The sequence below is a fragment of the Spinacia oleracea genome, chromosome 5 (genome assembly GCF_020520425.1).
Source record: "Spinacia oleracea cultivar Varoflay chromosome 5, BTI_SOV_V1, whole genome shotgun sequence".
In the NCBI taxonomy this organism is placed as follows: Eukaryota; Viridiplantae; Streptophyta; class Magnoliopsida; order Caryophyllales; family Amaranthaceae; genus Spinacia; species Spinacia oleracea.
Genome location: NC_079491.1, coordinates 122792299 through 122806670, shown reverse-complemented (window position 1 = coordinate 122806670; position 14372 = coordinate 122792299). Strand labels below are relative to the sequence as shown.

Here is a 14372-nt window from a genome sequence, read left to right as displayed (position 1 = left end):
ACATATCTACACACACACACCATAACTAAAATATATCATTCCAAATCAATCATTTCAATATACACTGAAACAACACACTATTAACACTGTTGATCATTTCAAAGACCACAACTGAGGTTGTGTGGGAGGTCAGGACAGATCTCATCATGTGTGCGTTGTGTGCATTTCAGATTGACCAGGTCGATTTCAAATTGATCGGATCAGTGTGATAATCTGTGTGCATTTCAGATTGATCAGGGTGGGTGCATTTCATTTCAACATAACAATATGATCAAAAAGAAATTTAAGGTTGCCCAAGCATATACTTATGTTTATCAGAATGTGATAAAAAAAAAAAAGGGTTGCAAGCATACTTATGTTTATCAGAATGCGATAAAAAAATGGTTGCAAGCATAACAGAATCTGACCATAACACCCTGATCAAACTGTTCACAATGACCTTATATGTTTATATCACCATGTCCAAAAATCTAAGTAAACTTAGTTTCCAAGCATACTAACCTTCAAGCCAAACATATTCAATCTTTGACAGGGTATACCGCTCCATCACAATTGCCCAATTCATTTCAAATTCATCAGCATCAAGACTATCATAAATCACATGCTTCAAATCTTCCTTCAAATCAAGGTACTCTTCATTCTTTCCGAGCTTCTTACAAAACTTATGCGTAATGTGCCATAGACACCACCTATGAAATGATTGACTCATGGTTGACCTTAAAGCCTTCCTCATAGCGGCATTCTGATCGGTCAATATCCCAATGGGCGCTTTACCTCCCATACACTCCAACCAATGACCAAATATCCACTCAAAGGTGTCGGCTGTCTCACGAGATACCAAAGCACATCCAAGTAATATGCTTTTCCCATGGTGATTTACACCTATAAAATTCGCAAATGGCATTCTGTATTGATTGGTCAAGTAGGTGGTGTCAAAGCATACAACATCACCAAACTCTTCATGCGCCGCTCTACTACGAGCATCAACCCAAAGAACATCTAGCAAGCGCCCATCGTCAGCTTGCCTAAACATGTGAAAAAAGAAGGATTATCGTTTTTCATCTTCTCAAAGTAAGTAAACATCGCCCTAGCATCTCCCCCTTTCGACTTTTCCTTTCTCAATTTAGCAGCATAATCATGAAGATCCTTCTGCGAAAAGGGCATGTGCGCTTTATCATTCCTCTTGGTTGACATCAAATTGTACACTTGATTTGGCCGCAACCCAGCCTTCCTACACACCTCAAATTCCCGGCCTTCGTGCGGATTATCTTCAATGAACTGCTTCCGGAAAAGCAAAAAATGTTCGGGACTTACCCGGGGTTGGGTGGTGATTTGCATGTGCCATGACTGATCTACGTATAACCCACTGCCCTATCTCATTTACACTAGCGAATACATGAACGGGACATTCACATTTCTTAGACTTGCGTACACCACTGCCAACAAGAACCAGCAAATCAGAACCTTCATCACAACTGACCTTCCGCTTCCTTTCAGGAACACCATAGCACTCACAAGACCACATAAAATTACTCTTCTGTTTAACTACTACTCCAATTTCAGACCCATCCTGTGACAAGCTACTGCTAGTACATTTCTTCGATGAACCACAACGACGGACAAAACAAAATCCCTTTTGCCTCCCATACGCCTTCAGCTGAGTATCAATCCCCTCCCAATCAGGGAAAACCATACCCTCCTTCACTTTGGGCACTTCCTCTTCCTCCCCAAAGGAATTCACTACCAAGTTCTTGGAGGGAGTTTTGAAACCATCACCCCCATCCTAAATTTAAAAACACATACAAATATTTTCAATCGCATTCAAGAACAACAACTGCCAATGCATATTTTCATTTTCATTCACATTAAAATGGCAGATTAGAATTAACTTGCATAATAAAGACAAAAAGGTTCATAATTCCACTACCATCAACTATAATCCTAACTACCATCAACTATAATGCTAAAAACCATCAACTATAATCCTAACTAATCATACCTAACTAACTATGAATCATTAATAATAAATAAACATCAGAGTATTAATTAACTATATTACATAATAAATATTCAGTAGACATATTTATTATTCAATAAACATGGGTATTATTCAATAACTTTAAATAATTCGGTCCTAATTAAACACGAAATCAGAGCATACAAATCAGAGATTCATAACTTTCATTAATTCGGTCCTAATTAAACACGAAATTTCATCAATTTCTTAAAATTTAAACCACATAACTACAGCATAGAAATCAGAGCATTCATATCGAACAAAATAAACAGGAAATACACGAAAAAAATACCTATAAAACCCTAAATTTCCGAGAAAATCAATAAACAAAGCCTCCATTTACCTCAATCGGATCTTGTTCAACGTCGGAACACTGAGATTCCCACCTCCATTCATAGGGCCCCCTTCGTCGTTTAGTAAACGCCCAGATTCTGGATCTATTTCCCTCGAATTCATCGCGATAACATTAATCCGACTAAAATTAAAAAGATAAGTTGAATTTGTTTGTGGTTGCACTCAATTTGATTGTTTGTGTTTGAGGTTCATATTACTGGTTAGTTTGAATTGAAGAACCTAGCTGGGATGAGAATTGGGGAAGAAGAATAACAGAAGACGATTTGGGGAATAACATGAGCAATTGAGACAATTTGGGAAAGCTCAAGGTTTTCCACGTAGCCAGGTCCAACATGACAGTTTGGCCATGTGTCTTTCACTATTCAATTTCAATTTACCCCCAAAATGACTTTCATTTTTAATTTTCCTTTTTTTTGGGGTATGATATGTGTTGGGTTGCACATATTAGACATGTGCAAATACTTCCTCTTATAGATATATACCAAAGATCTATTTGCGTAAAGAAATTTTCAAGTTGGGTAATTCAAATATAAGTCGTATTCGAATAATAAGAATTTCGGCTCGCTATATAAGTGGATTTAGATTCATTCAGATCGTGTGACTTAGGTAAATCGAAAATTAACTTATTGACGACTCATTTCAAGTATGTTTGGATTTTGAATTTTATACTTGGCTAATCTAACTTTTTTGAATTTAAACAGTTTTTGCATAACGTGTAGTGATACGTAGAGCACACGTGACAGAAGTTTGAGGGAACAACAAGTCAACATCAGGCGTTACACTACTAATCTCAGGCAAATTCTAAATTGGATTTCATTTCCATAATACCCCAATAATAATAATAATAATAATAATAATAATACGGAGTAATAATAGTAATAATACATTTATTCATTACATTCATTCATACAATAGGCTGAGAGAGAGAGGAAAAATCCGAACAACAATGGAGAAAAATGGCGGAGGAGAGAGAATGGTTTGCGTTACAGGCGCAGGAGGATTCGTAGCCTCATGGCTCATCAAGCTTCTTCTCTCTTCCGATTACACCGTTCATGGCACCGTTCGCACTGATCCCTGTAACCTTCCTTCCTCTCTCCTCATTTTTTTTCAATTTCCTGCTGAAATTGTTCGCATTTGAATCAAATTAAGTTGCGTAGTTCATGAATTTGATTACATTTTTGCAATTTTATGTACGATATCTGTTTCCCGGTGTTTTTGTTGGTTTTAGTTGTATTGTCTGAATTCCAATATTTTAGTGAAATCTGGCTTGGTTTTACCTGAAATGTACTACTTTAGACAGTCAATTTGTTTGTGTAATTATGTGAATTTAACCGTTATAACAGAAGCAAGGAAGACAAATAAAGAAAACACGGTTCACTAACAATAACATTGCGTTAGCTACATCCACAGGAAGAGGATAGGAAAGTTTTATTGATCTTAAATAATACATATTACGACCAGGTGATTTTACCTAAAGAGAGTTTATATATAGAGTGTTTATATAGTAATCTCTAGACAGATTCGGAAAAGTCCAGAAAATAGTCCTAAAACAGATAATCCTAGTCTAGAATAACAGCGAGTTACTGTGTTGGGGGCGTTGCAGTAAGGGGCTTCACCTATCTAAGGCATATTCTAACATTAACATTGTTACACTTGTCTTTGATTTGGATTATCATTCTACGAAGTATATATTTTACTAGGCTATCATGGTGGAAATTAAATTTCAAAGTTAACAAAGATTGGTAATTCTACTCGACCTAGGAGCATTATGTTGAAATTGCATTATTTTAATGATCGCGTTGAGTTCCTTAGTTGTTTTGTTAGTTGGATCACTCCCCTTGGATATGCAACAATTCTGTCGGTATTGTTCGGTCACATAATCCATTGGCGTTTGTAGAGAATCCATTTTGAAAAGTTTCCTCATATAAAGAAGTTTTATCTATTGGCTTCGATCACATAATCAATTGACAGCTGCGTGAACAAATTGTCCTTTTCTTTTTCAAATTGGAAATGGTGCATGTTGTTGTCATTTGGGGACAATTGTGAGCCTTTCACCACTATCGAGGAATGTCCGAGTCACATCATCAAGGTCTGATCTGTTATCCCGTATCAGTTAAGTTTTAGATTGGGGTTCATGTTTAGAAGTTAGACTTTTACCTTTTTATACTTTAGGACTTTAAGCCCAAAATGAAGTGTCGAGTTACCATTTTTTGAAATAACTACTCAATCTCCCAATATGCAGATGATATAAGAATCAGATGGGCCTACTCAATGCGATAGAACAATCACTTCTACAGTTCTACTAGATTCTTTGTCCTTTCTGTTTCTCCTGTGCAAGTAGATGGAGCTAGTTGTGTTATTAAATTCTCCATATATGAGTTTACCATAAAATATGTTGCTTTTGTACAACATTTTAGGTCAAACTAGAAGCATGTTTCAAGGTTTATTGATCAAGATACCAAAGAAAGGAGCAAGGAAAGAAGAGGATACTTATTTATTGGCTGCTATTTGTTGACTATTGTGCAGGTGATCCTAAATATGAGCATTTGAAACAGCTGGATAAAGCATCAGAGAAGTTGAAACTTTTCAAGGCCGATTTACTAGATTATGATTCAGTTTCTGCTGCCGTAAAAGGATGTATTGGAGTGTTCCATGTTGCCAGTCCTGTCCCTTCCGCTTCTGTGTCTAATCCTGAGGCAAGTCTACTTTCTTGTTTTTCTCATAGTCGGTTGGAAATTCATCTACAGAATTTTGTTTGATATGTGTTGGTTAGAGGGGGTGGAGTCAGGAACGTACAAAATTTTTGGTGTCAAGTACAAAAAGCTATTACTAAGTTACTGTGATAAGGCCAATCCAAACATTTAAGCAATGTCTTCTTTCTTAAAGTATACTTCCTCCGTTCCGCAATAGATGCATCGTTTTTTTTGGACACTATTCATTAACTAACTTTGACAATAATTCTTTCACATTATGTAAAAACAAACATAGTCAAGTGAGATCTTGTTAAATTTGTATCAATGTGAGAATTCTAAATATCAATTTTTATAATTTTTACTTACACGCAATTAGAGATATTACTGTTCAAAGAAGCATGTTGGAATACGTGAAAAAAAGAAATGATGCAAGTATTGTGAAACGGAGGTAGTAGTATTTAACGGATTAACTGGTATTATCTCTAGACGATTGTAAGTTGTTCGTGCATCATTTGGGGGTGGGGGAGGGGGAGCACAAATCAAGATTCGGACTTCTTTCGCCTTATTAATATGTGTAGATAACCTAAACTCAGACCTTGAATCATGCAGCTCTCCCAAACTGAAGTTTGGAATTTGTTGATCGCTTATGCATTTTTTAGTCTAATAGAAAATAGTTTCTAAGAATGCTTCGTTCAGCAGGAAAGGCATGATGCCTTCTTTTTTGGAACCTAAAATTCTTCATTCGTAATTTTTTTTAAGGAGGGAGCGGGAAAGTCCATTTCCGATGGAGACAAAGATTCATTTGTTCTTTTGGTTGTAGGATGTAATGGACTAAATCAAAATGGCTCTTAAAACTTCTTTGCTTCCTTTCCATGAAGTAGAAGATGGTCGTCCCGTTGTCGTCCCGTTATCGCTTTTGGGTCAATTGGAAACAACCTCTCTGCAATTACAGGGGTAAGGTTGCGTACATCCGACCCCCCTTACCCCGCTTTTTGCGGGAGCCTCTTTGAGGCAATGGGGTAATGATAATAATAATGAATGAGGGAGTGGGAACGTATTGAACTTTAAAAACAGATCAATTTGGAAAGAGAATATGTTAGTTTTAGAGAGCTGAGCTAGTTCACCTTGTATTAATGTTCTATGGAAGACAACATCATTACTTGAAATCGCTAGTAGCATCAAAGCAAGTTACATGGTAGGACCTTGACCTTTTTAGAAAGGGGTAAAAGTGCAAATCAACCTGCATTGGCCATCAAATTGAATGTCCTTAGCTTAGAGGAAAACTCTAACTAAGGAATTGCTAATACATCCGAAAACCTTGATGCGGATGTACATAGTTAATCGGCTAATTCAGCTTGGAGTCTTTTTTTCCAAAAGTAAGAAAGAGAAGTTCCAAACACTTATTCTTCCGCATTGCACGCGGATGTACATACTTTTAGTTTAGATGTCCATTGAGTTTCTTAAGGAAACTTGGACTAATCACCAAGATTACCTACCTTGTAGAGCTAGTTTCTTCTCATATGCACTCACATACAGTCTCCCTTTGTAGATGCATTCTCGTTCTGCTTTCTTCTCATATTATCTTCCCTCCAAGCGATGCTTGAAATGAGGGGAATCGATTTGTGACCCCAGATAATAACTACTGTGGAAGCTACATTATAGATCATTTCTAATGGAGATGATAGGTTCTCCTCTTCCCTTCCCGTCCTGGGAATTCTTCTAGTTTTCAGTATGATCTCTATCATCATCTCTATTATCTTTATATATTCTCTTATACCACCTTGTTGGTATAACCTCTTCATCCAGCTCAGCATATTCCACCTCAACAACTTAAGTTATCTTTGCTCTCATTGTAATATAGTAGTACAGTCATAGGAAGTAATAGTAGCTTGTAATAATACTCCCAATTACTCCAATAACACTCTCCTATTATTTTCTCTCTCCTCCGAGTTCATGTTCTTGATTTGATTCAATTCTACCTTCTAATACACCTAGATCTGTGAATTTTCCTCCTACAAAGCTTTAACCACCCACTAGTACGTCATTTAGCTCATTGGTTCCTCCAATCTCCCTCATTGAAATGGCCTGAGTTTAATATGATGTTGAAATAATTATAAGAGCTAGCAAGTTATTCCTCTGACTGCTACCTTTAAGGCTTTAACTTCGTTTCTATCCAACATAATTCCTGAGTCCAAGGCTACAAGCACTTTGTATTCTGGAGATCATGTATCGTCTAAAGATATTTACCCGTATCAGCAGAAATTAACTTGCAAAGGGACGCTGAATGGATTCCGTATCTTACTTACATTACATCCAAAAAATATTCTTTTACACTAAGGACATATTTGATAGAGCTGCATTCCAATTTAGTCAACTGACTAGTGGTGGCTAATTTACCCTGGATAAGAGAACTATAGTAATTGTTCTGACACCACATATTATCACTGTTTAATGATTTAGTCTGAAATCTGAATCATCCAAATTCTTCCAGCACAAGTTCAGCAGATCAAGTCTAAGCCTAAGACTTCTTTAGCTGTTAGTTTGAGTTAGAAACTGAGTCAGCAAAGTTTGTTACCAATTTGTTACTTTTGGTTGTTAGTGCTTGTATGTAGAATATGCCCCCTGATGTATTGTTTGTATTTTCTATAAATACATGATCCAATGAACACAACAAACAAGAAAAGTACTTTCTCTCCCCTTTCTGTTATTCAGACTGCAGCTGCAAAAGGCAGCTATGGAGGTTCTTCTATAAGCTTCCTTGAGTTTATCTTCAAATATACAAATTTGAATTAGCTTTACTTCACGTGTCATCATCACTGTTAAGTTTCTATTTTAAGTAACAAGAATATTTTCCCGTGGACATCCCATAAGGGAATACATGAATATTTTTTTTTGGGCTGAGGGAGTGTATTACATATATAAAACAGAAAATGTACTTCACGCCACAACCCAAGACATCCCCTAGCCACCCACTAATTTATCTATAAATGAGTTACTTTGTGTGATTTATCATTATCATTATCATTACCCCATTGCCTTAAACAGGCTCCCGCAATAAGCGGGGTAAGGGGGGTCTGACGTACGCAACCTTACTCCTGCAATTGCAGAGAGGTTGTTTCCAATTGACCCAAAAGCGATAACTGGACAACGGGACGACCATCTTCTACTTTATGGAAAGGAAGCGAAGAGGTTTTAACAGCCATTTTGATTTAGTCCATTACATTCCAAAGCCAATTTTGATTTAGTCCATTACATCCCAAAGCCATTTTGATTTAGTCCATTACTTCGTGTGATTTATGAATAGAAAAATTATATTTTGAGTATTGTCAATTACATCTTCAGGTTCTTGATACAGGGTTTCAAAAAATTAACTTGAGATCTCAAGTTTCTTTCTCTGGCTGGCAATTGGCCACCATTTATGATCAGAAGAAATGTATGAAGATCAAACCATTCTCTCCCCAGTCTGACCCTTTTGCAGATCTAATTGGATGATTACAAGATATGGGTCCAAGAACTGAGTTAGTGTGTTTCAGATTATATTAACATCAACCACTCAACGTCTCAACGTTATTCCAATGACCCTAAAAACTCCAATCAGTATGTGTCTTAATGTATGCAATTTACACATGCAACGACAAAGAGTTTGCTACTTACCTTAAAAACCTATCCAGAGCGCAAGTACCTGCTACTCTGATGAGTGATGAGCAGCCTTTTGATTCAGTTAATCTTTATTACCTGCTCTATTACCTGCTCAAATTACTAGTTCTTTTCACTAAGTGAAGCAGTAACGTGGCTTCTAAACTGCAGTCTTGCTCTAGAAGACAAGCCTTAAATTTTGTAAGTATTCAGCGTTTTGTTTATGATAACTTTTGGCTGCTTCTGATAGTCAATGCTACTGTCAGCATATTCATTATCATTACCCCATTGCCTCAAAGAGGCTCCCGCAAGAAGCGGGGTAAGGGGGGTTCGGACGTACGCAACCTTACCCCTGCAATTGCAGAGAGGTTGTTTCCAATTGACCCAAAAGCGATAACGGGACAACAACAGGACGACCATCTTCTACTTCATGGAAAGGAAGCGAAGAGGTATTAAGAGCCATTTTGATTTAGTCCATCACATCCCATAGCCAAAAGAACAAATGAATCAATGCTACTGTCAGCAAGCATTATATTTATGCCGGCAAGTATTTTATCGGTGTTATAGACTGGAAAATCAGAAAATTAGAAATAAGGGAGAATAAGAGAATTTGGGGGGGGGGGGGGGGGTAGATTATATTCGATGCGAGTAAACCACCAAACAGAGCATACAATCCCAGCTTAAGTGGCTGGACACTCGCGAACTCGCTAAGAAATAAAAATAAAAATAAAAACTAACAAAATCAAACTCTCATCATTTTCATCACGCCTCCCCTCATAACTGGCCTCATGTATATGTAACTCCCAAGATGCCATCCTGTCCAGGTTAATAATAACTAACTTATTTGCATTACCTAAACTGCCCCTTCCCCTATACTTGATGCAGTACAATCAGCTAAAATTGCAAGTGATCAATGTCAATGCTGCTGCTATCATGATTCTCCTCGCATAAGCTGCTCTCACCATATTTCTGCTTTTTGTCACTTGCCATTGATGTATGAATGTACAGGTTGAGCTTATGGAACCTGCTGTGAAGGGCACACTAAATGTGCTCAAAGCATGTTCAGAAGCAAAAGTGGAGCGGGTTGTCTATGTATCATCCGTTGCTTCTATTATGATGAACCCTAACTGGCCCACTGATCAAGTCAAGGATGAAAATTGCTGGTCTGACAAAGAATTTTGCAAAAGAACTGATGTACGTATTAATGACTTGAACATCGCTTTATGTCATTTTATTGCAGTGTTTTATGTAGCTTGTCATGATTTTACAACTTCTCCTTATCTCTTGACCATCTCCTTGGGGTTGTGAGGGACTGAGGGGTCTTGAAATCCCATTGATTATTTATCCTTTATTCCACATGTATACTTAACACTACCAATTGGTGTTGTTGCAGAACTGGTATTGTGCTTCTAAAACAGAAGCTGAACTTGAAGCCTTTGAATACTCTAAAAGAAATGGCCTCGATGTTGTATCAGTTTGTCCAACCCTTGTTTTGGGTCCTATGATGCAATCAACTGCCAATGCAAGTAGCTTGGTGCTCATTAAGCTTCTTAAAGGTAATCTTTGACTCAGTTTACCAGCTGATATCTGCAATACTGTTTCTACATTCATGAATGTGTCAGCTTCTTTTCATTTATTCTTTAGGCAACAGGTGGAATTTTGCTGCACTTATATCGTCTTGTACTATTTTAAGTACTCAATCAAAATGAATTTGTGAACATATTTGTCTCCATAAAGCTAATAGTACTCTCCATTACACCTCTCATCTTTTTAGCTGACCTCCTTGTAACCCTGAGAGGGATAACAAGCAGGTAAAACCCATTGTAACTCTTTGTCGAGCGTCCTTGAATAGATTCTTGACACTGCCTTGTTTTTGGTCCAGAGTCTTTTGTAGTTGACCCCATTTTGGTATTACATGTTGCTTGATATAAGTATCTTAGATATTTGAAGTCCCTCAAAAGTCATTGTAGATTTTGGGTTGTAACATATACTCAATTAAAAGCAGCAGTATCCAGCAATTAATTTCATCTCATCTTGCATATCATCTCTCCAGAATTCTGATATGCTGAAAAGCTCAAGCTATCTATATTGGGTCTCACACCAAAATCTATTGGAGCTTCCTGTGAAATCGCTTTCCGTCTTGTAGAAGGCATTTCTGACTAAATCCTTTTATGGCTGAAAAGCTTTAGGATTTGCAGTTCAGGAAGTAGATCTGTAAAAGATGTCTAGAATAATTAGTTTGCCGCCTTCCATGCACTTTTACCAACATTGCTACTCATCAGAGTCATCACGTCAAAACACCGACAAGCAGAATATTTTCTTGATTTTGTGTATCATAAATCTGTGTACATGGTTTTTTGCTGTCTACTCATGCCGATCATTGAAGAATATACTCAATGCATGTTCCATTCCATTTCAGTCAAAGTGTTACTTAAATGTTATAGGGGAATCAAATGTTTTCTTGTTTGGCCGACAACATGATATAAGGCATGAATAATTTTCGCAAGTGAGAAAGGTTGCTATATTTTTTGGTTATCTTGTGTTATTACAAACTACTGCTAGATATGTTAAAAGATTCCATGTTGTGAACTGTATTTTGTTTCCATTTAACCAGCCTTGTTATGAAAAGGACTAAACATGTCTCCTTTTGTTGAGATGCAGAAGGATATGAATCAACAGAAAACAAGCTTCGGATAATTGTAGATGTGCGTGATCTTACTGGTGCCCTGCTTATGGTCTTTGAGAAGCCTGAGGCTGAAGGAAGATATATATGTGCATCACATCATATTAGAGTGAGAGAATTGGTGGACAAGCTGACAAGTATATATCCCAGCTATAATTATCCAAAAAGGTAAATCTCTTGTTTTTCTTGTCGTTTATCGGTTATGTTCTGTTGCTCTCTTTCATCAGTTATGAGGTACTCTTGTTAATTTGTCAGTTGAGATGAGGATTTCTTATGAATTATGGTTTGATGTGGCATCTCCTTCTTTAAGCATCGTATGACAAACACGCCATGCTCCCCTAGTCCTAACTCCTAAGTCTTAACAACAATTCTACCTTTATTTCAAAAACCAAAATAGATACCAAGATGGCCACATTTGTTTGGAAGGTCAGCGGTCTTGATTTTTATCAAAATTTATAAAGCTGTAATTTTAAAACATTATCAAGAAAATTATCTAAATGATAATTCTCATAAATCATGAGGTTACATTTTGTAACTTGGCTGTCATAGAAAATAGAGAATGATCTAATTAATACACTGCACAATTTTCAAGTGTCGTTTATTATTGGAGTAATTTGATGAAGCCTTGAAAGAAGTCTGGTATAGTGTTAGTTTGTTATAAAGACATTCTATTATACAAATTCTTTTAGTTTTGATCAGTGATTGGAATATAGGAGGATACTTGGCTGCCCTGACTATCTGTTGTTTCTGATTTCGCAGCTTGGTCGAGACTACAGACGGAGATGACGTAAGTTCAGAGAAATTACAGAAGCTCGGTTGGAATTACAGACCGCTGGAGGAAACTCTAGTAGACTCAGTGGAGAGCTATAAAAAGTTGGGACTTCTAGGTTGGAGGTATTCAATTGGCATGTAAAATGGCAAGAAAAGAAATGTCTTCTAGCCTCCTAACTGTTGTTTGTCTATATAAAACTGTCGTACATGTAATCTCTACATGAGTTGAATCACTGTAATTCTGTTCTTGAAATGAAGCATGGCTTCGCTGAATGTTTTATTATGTTAAAAGACTGAACTAAGGTGGTCTCTGTGAAATTTTACAAGTGTATAAAGGGCATCTGAACGTAACGCTTCCTGGAGGACTCTTTCTTTGACTTTCATTAAAAATTATGTTACGATTATGAACTAAGACACTTGAAAGTATCAAGTCAAATAGACACTACTAAATATTTCGTAAGTCGTTTATGGTGGAGATGTAACAATGGTGGAGACGTAACAATCAAAACCGTATAAGATATTTGTGGAATTCTAACTTGATTCTTCAAGAGGTTCTTAATTGAATGTGGTTTATTATTTTTGGATTAGGACAAAGTAAAAGAACATCCGCATGTTCTTTTATTTGTAAGTTGGTGTGTTTTTTTTTCTTCTTTGGAATGGTATGTTCTCTTGAGACATAGCATTATGTGCTCTTGAGAATAGAATTAGGCGCTAATTATGGACAACTCTTAACTGGCAAATTAGTAGTACCAACTAGTAGTAAAGTGACTTACAAAGGGAATTATCCCCACACACCTAACTCTAACGACGGCAAGTCGGCAAGTATGTTTCTATTTACTTTATAATAGGACAAGCTTTTGATTACAACCACGCTTTTGAGTTTTGACAAGTATTCATCACTATAGATTTACACTCAAATGAGAAAACACCTTATAATGGGAAGAATGAGAAGAAACCTCAGCCTTTCGATAGAACAAAATCTAGCGGAGCAAATTGCTTCCGCGTTACTGATTGTTCTTTCAAACGGAGTAACGATTACTTTAAAAATAAATTGCAACTTATGTAGTAGCTTTTCCTAAAATTAGTACACGTGTTGTGTAACTTGTACCCAGTTGCTGCAATATGCTCAACTTTGTCTCCCCTCTCATTAATTGAAGCTATCATGAAACTCAAAACTTTAAAACTTACATATTCAATTTCCTCTCTCCTCTCGTCCTTCCACCAGTTGTACCACCACCACCATAATATTGCTTAACCAACCAACTTCCATTTTTGCTCATGTGAAGTAACCACGGAGGATAGAAAATACTTATTGAAAATGAAAGATGGAGGAGATAGAATTATAGAAAGAGGCGGGTCTCCTATATTTCTCCAATGTTGTAAAATTTGGTCGTCTGATTTGTTCTCATTCTTCTCATTCTTTCATTTTCAAACTGACATTGTGGAGGAGATAGAATTATAGAAAGAGGCGGGTCTCTTCTCATTCTTCTCATTATAAGGATTTTCTCATTAGAGGGGGACCATATATATATATATATATATATAGAGAAAGGCTCCCGTAAGAACACTTCTTACGTTGAGAACACTTCCTTACGGAAAGAACACTATGTGGTAATGGCATATTCGTAATTATTAACCCCAATTTAATTATTATTTCACGGAATTTTTTTTCATTAATTCCAACACTCTCTCTCTCTTCAATTCCTCTCTCTCCTTTTCGATTCATTTTTCAAATTTCTCTCTCCACCACCAATATCCGGCGGTTGCCGCTTTTAGCTCGCCGATCGGCGCTCTTAACTCGCCGGTCGCCGCTCTTAGCTCGTCGGTCGCCACTCGCATTAATTCGAAATCGTCGCTCACTGCTCGCATCAATTCGAAATCTCAATCGGCATTATCCGGTAAGAACACCTTCCTTCTCCTTCCAATTCATCAATTGATTGATTCTCAAATCTCAATCGCAAATTCTTAATCGGCATTCTCGATTTTTTTTTCGAACAAAATCGAACCAAAATTGAACAAAATTGCGAAAGTGTTGGTGGTTCGCCGGTGTTGCTGGTGGCCGCAAATCAGATCTGTGAATCAGTGTTGGTGATTTCTCGTGATTCGTCGGTTTGTGGTGGTGCTGAGCGAGGCAGCGAATCTTAGCAGCGGAGGCTGGCAGCGAACCCTAGCAGCGGTGGTTGGCAACGGCGGAACCGTATGTAACATATCACATCGT

General features: G+C 37.1%; 1 protein-coding gene across 1 annotated transcript; it reads left to right on the top strand.

Annotated features, from left to right (window-relative positions):
* The first annotated feature begins 3258 nt into the window (after positions 1-3258).
* Positions 3259-12516, top strand: LOC110794984 (cinnamoyl-CoA reductase 1). Its single transcript, XM_021999955.2, has 6 exons — positions 3259-3447; positions 4898-5067; positions 9709-9894; positions 10094-10256; positions 11362-11551; positions 12143-12516. The coding sequence occupies exons 1-6, from the start codon at positions 3318-3320 to the stop codon at positions 12294-12296; spliced, it is 993 nt and encodes a 330-aa protein (XP_021855647.1). The 5' UTR covers positions 3259-3317; the 3' UTR covers positions 12297-12516.
* The last annotated feature ends 1856 nt before the right edge of the window (positions 12517-14372 follow it).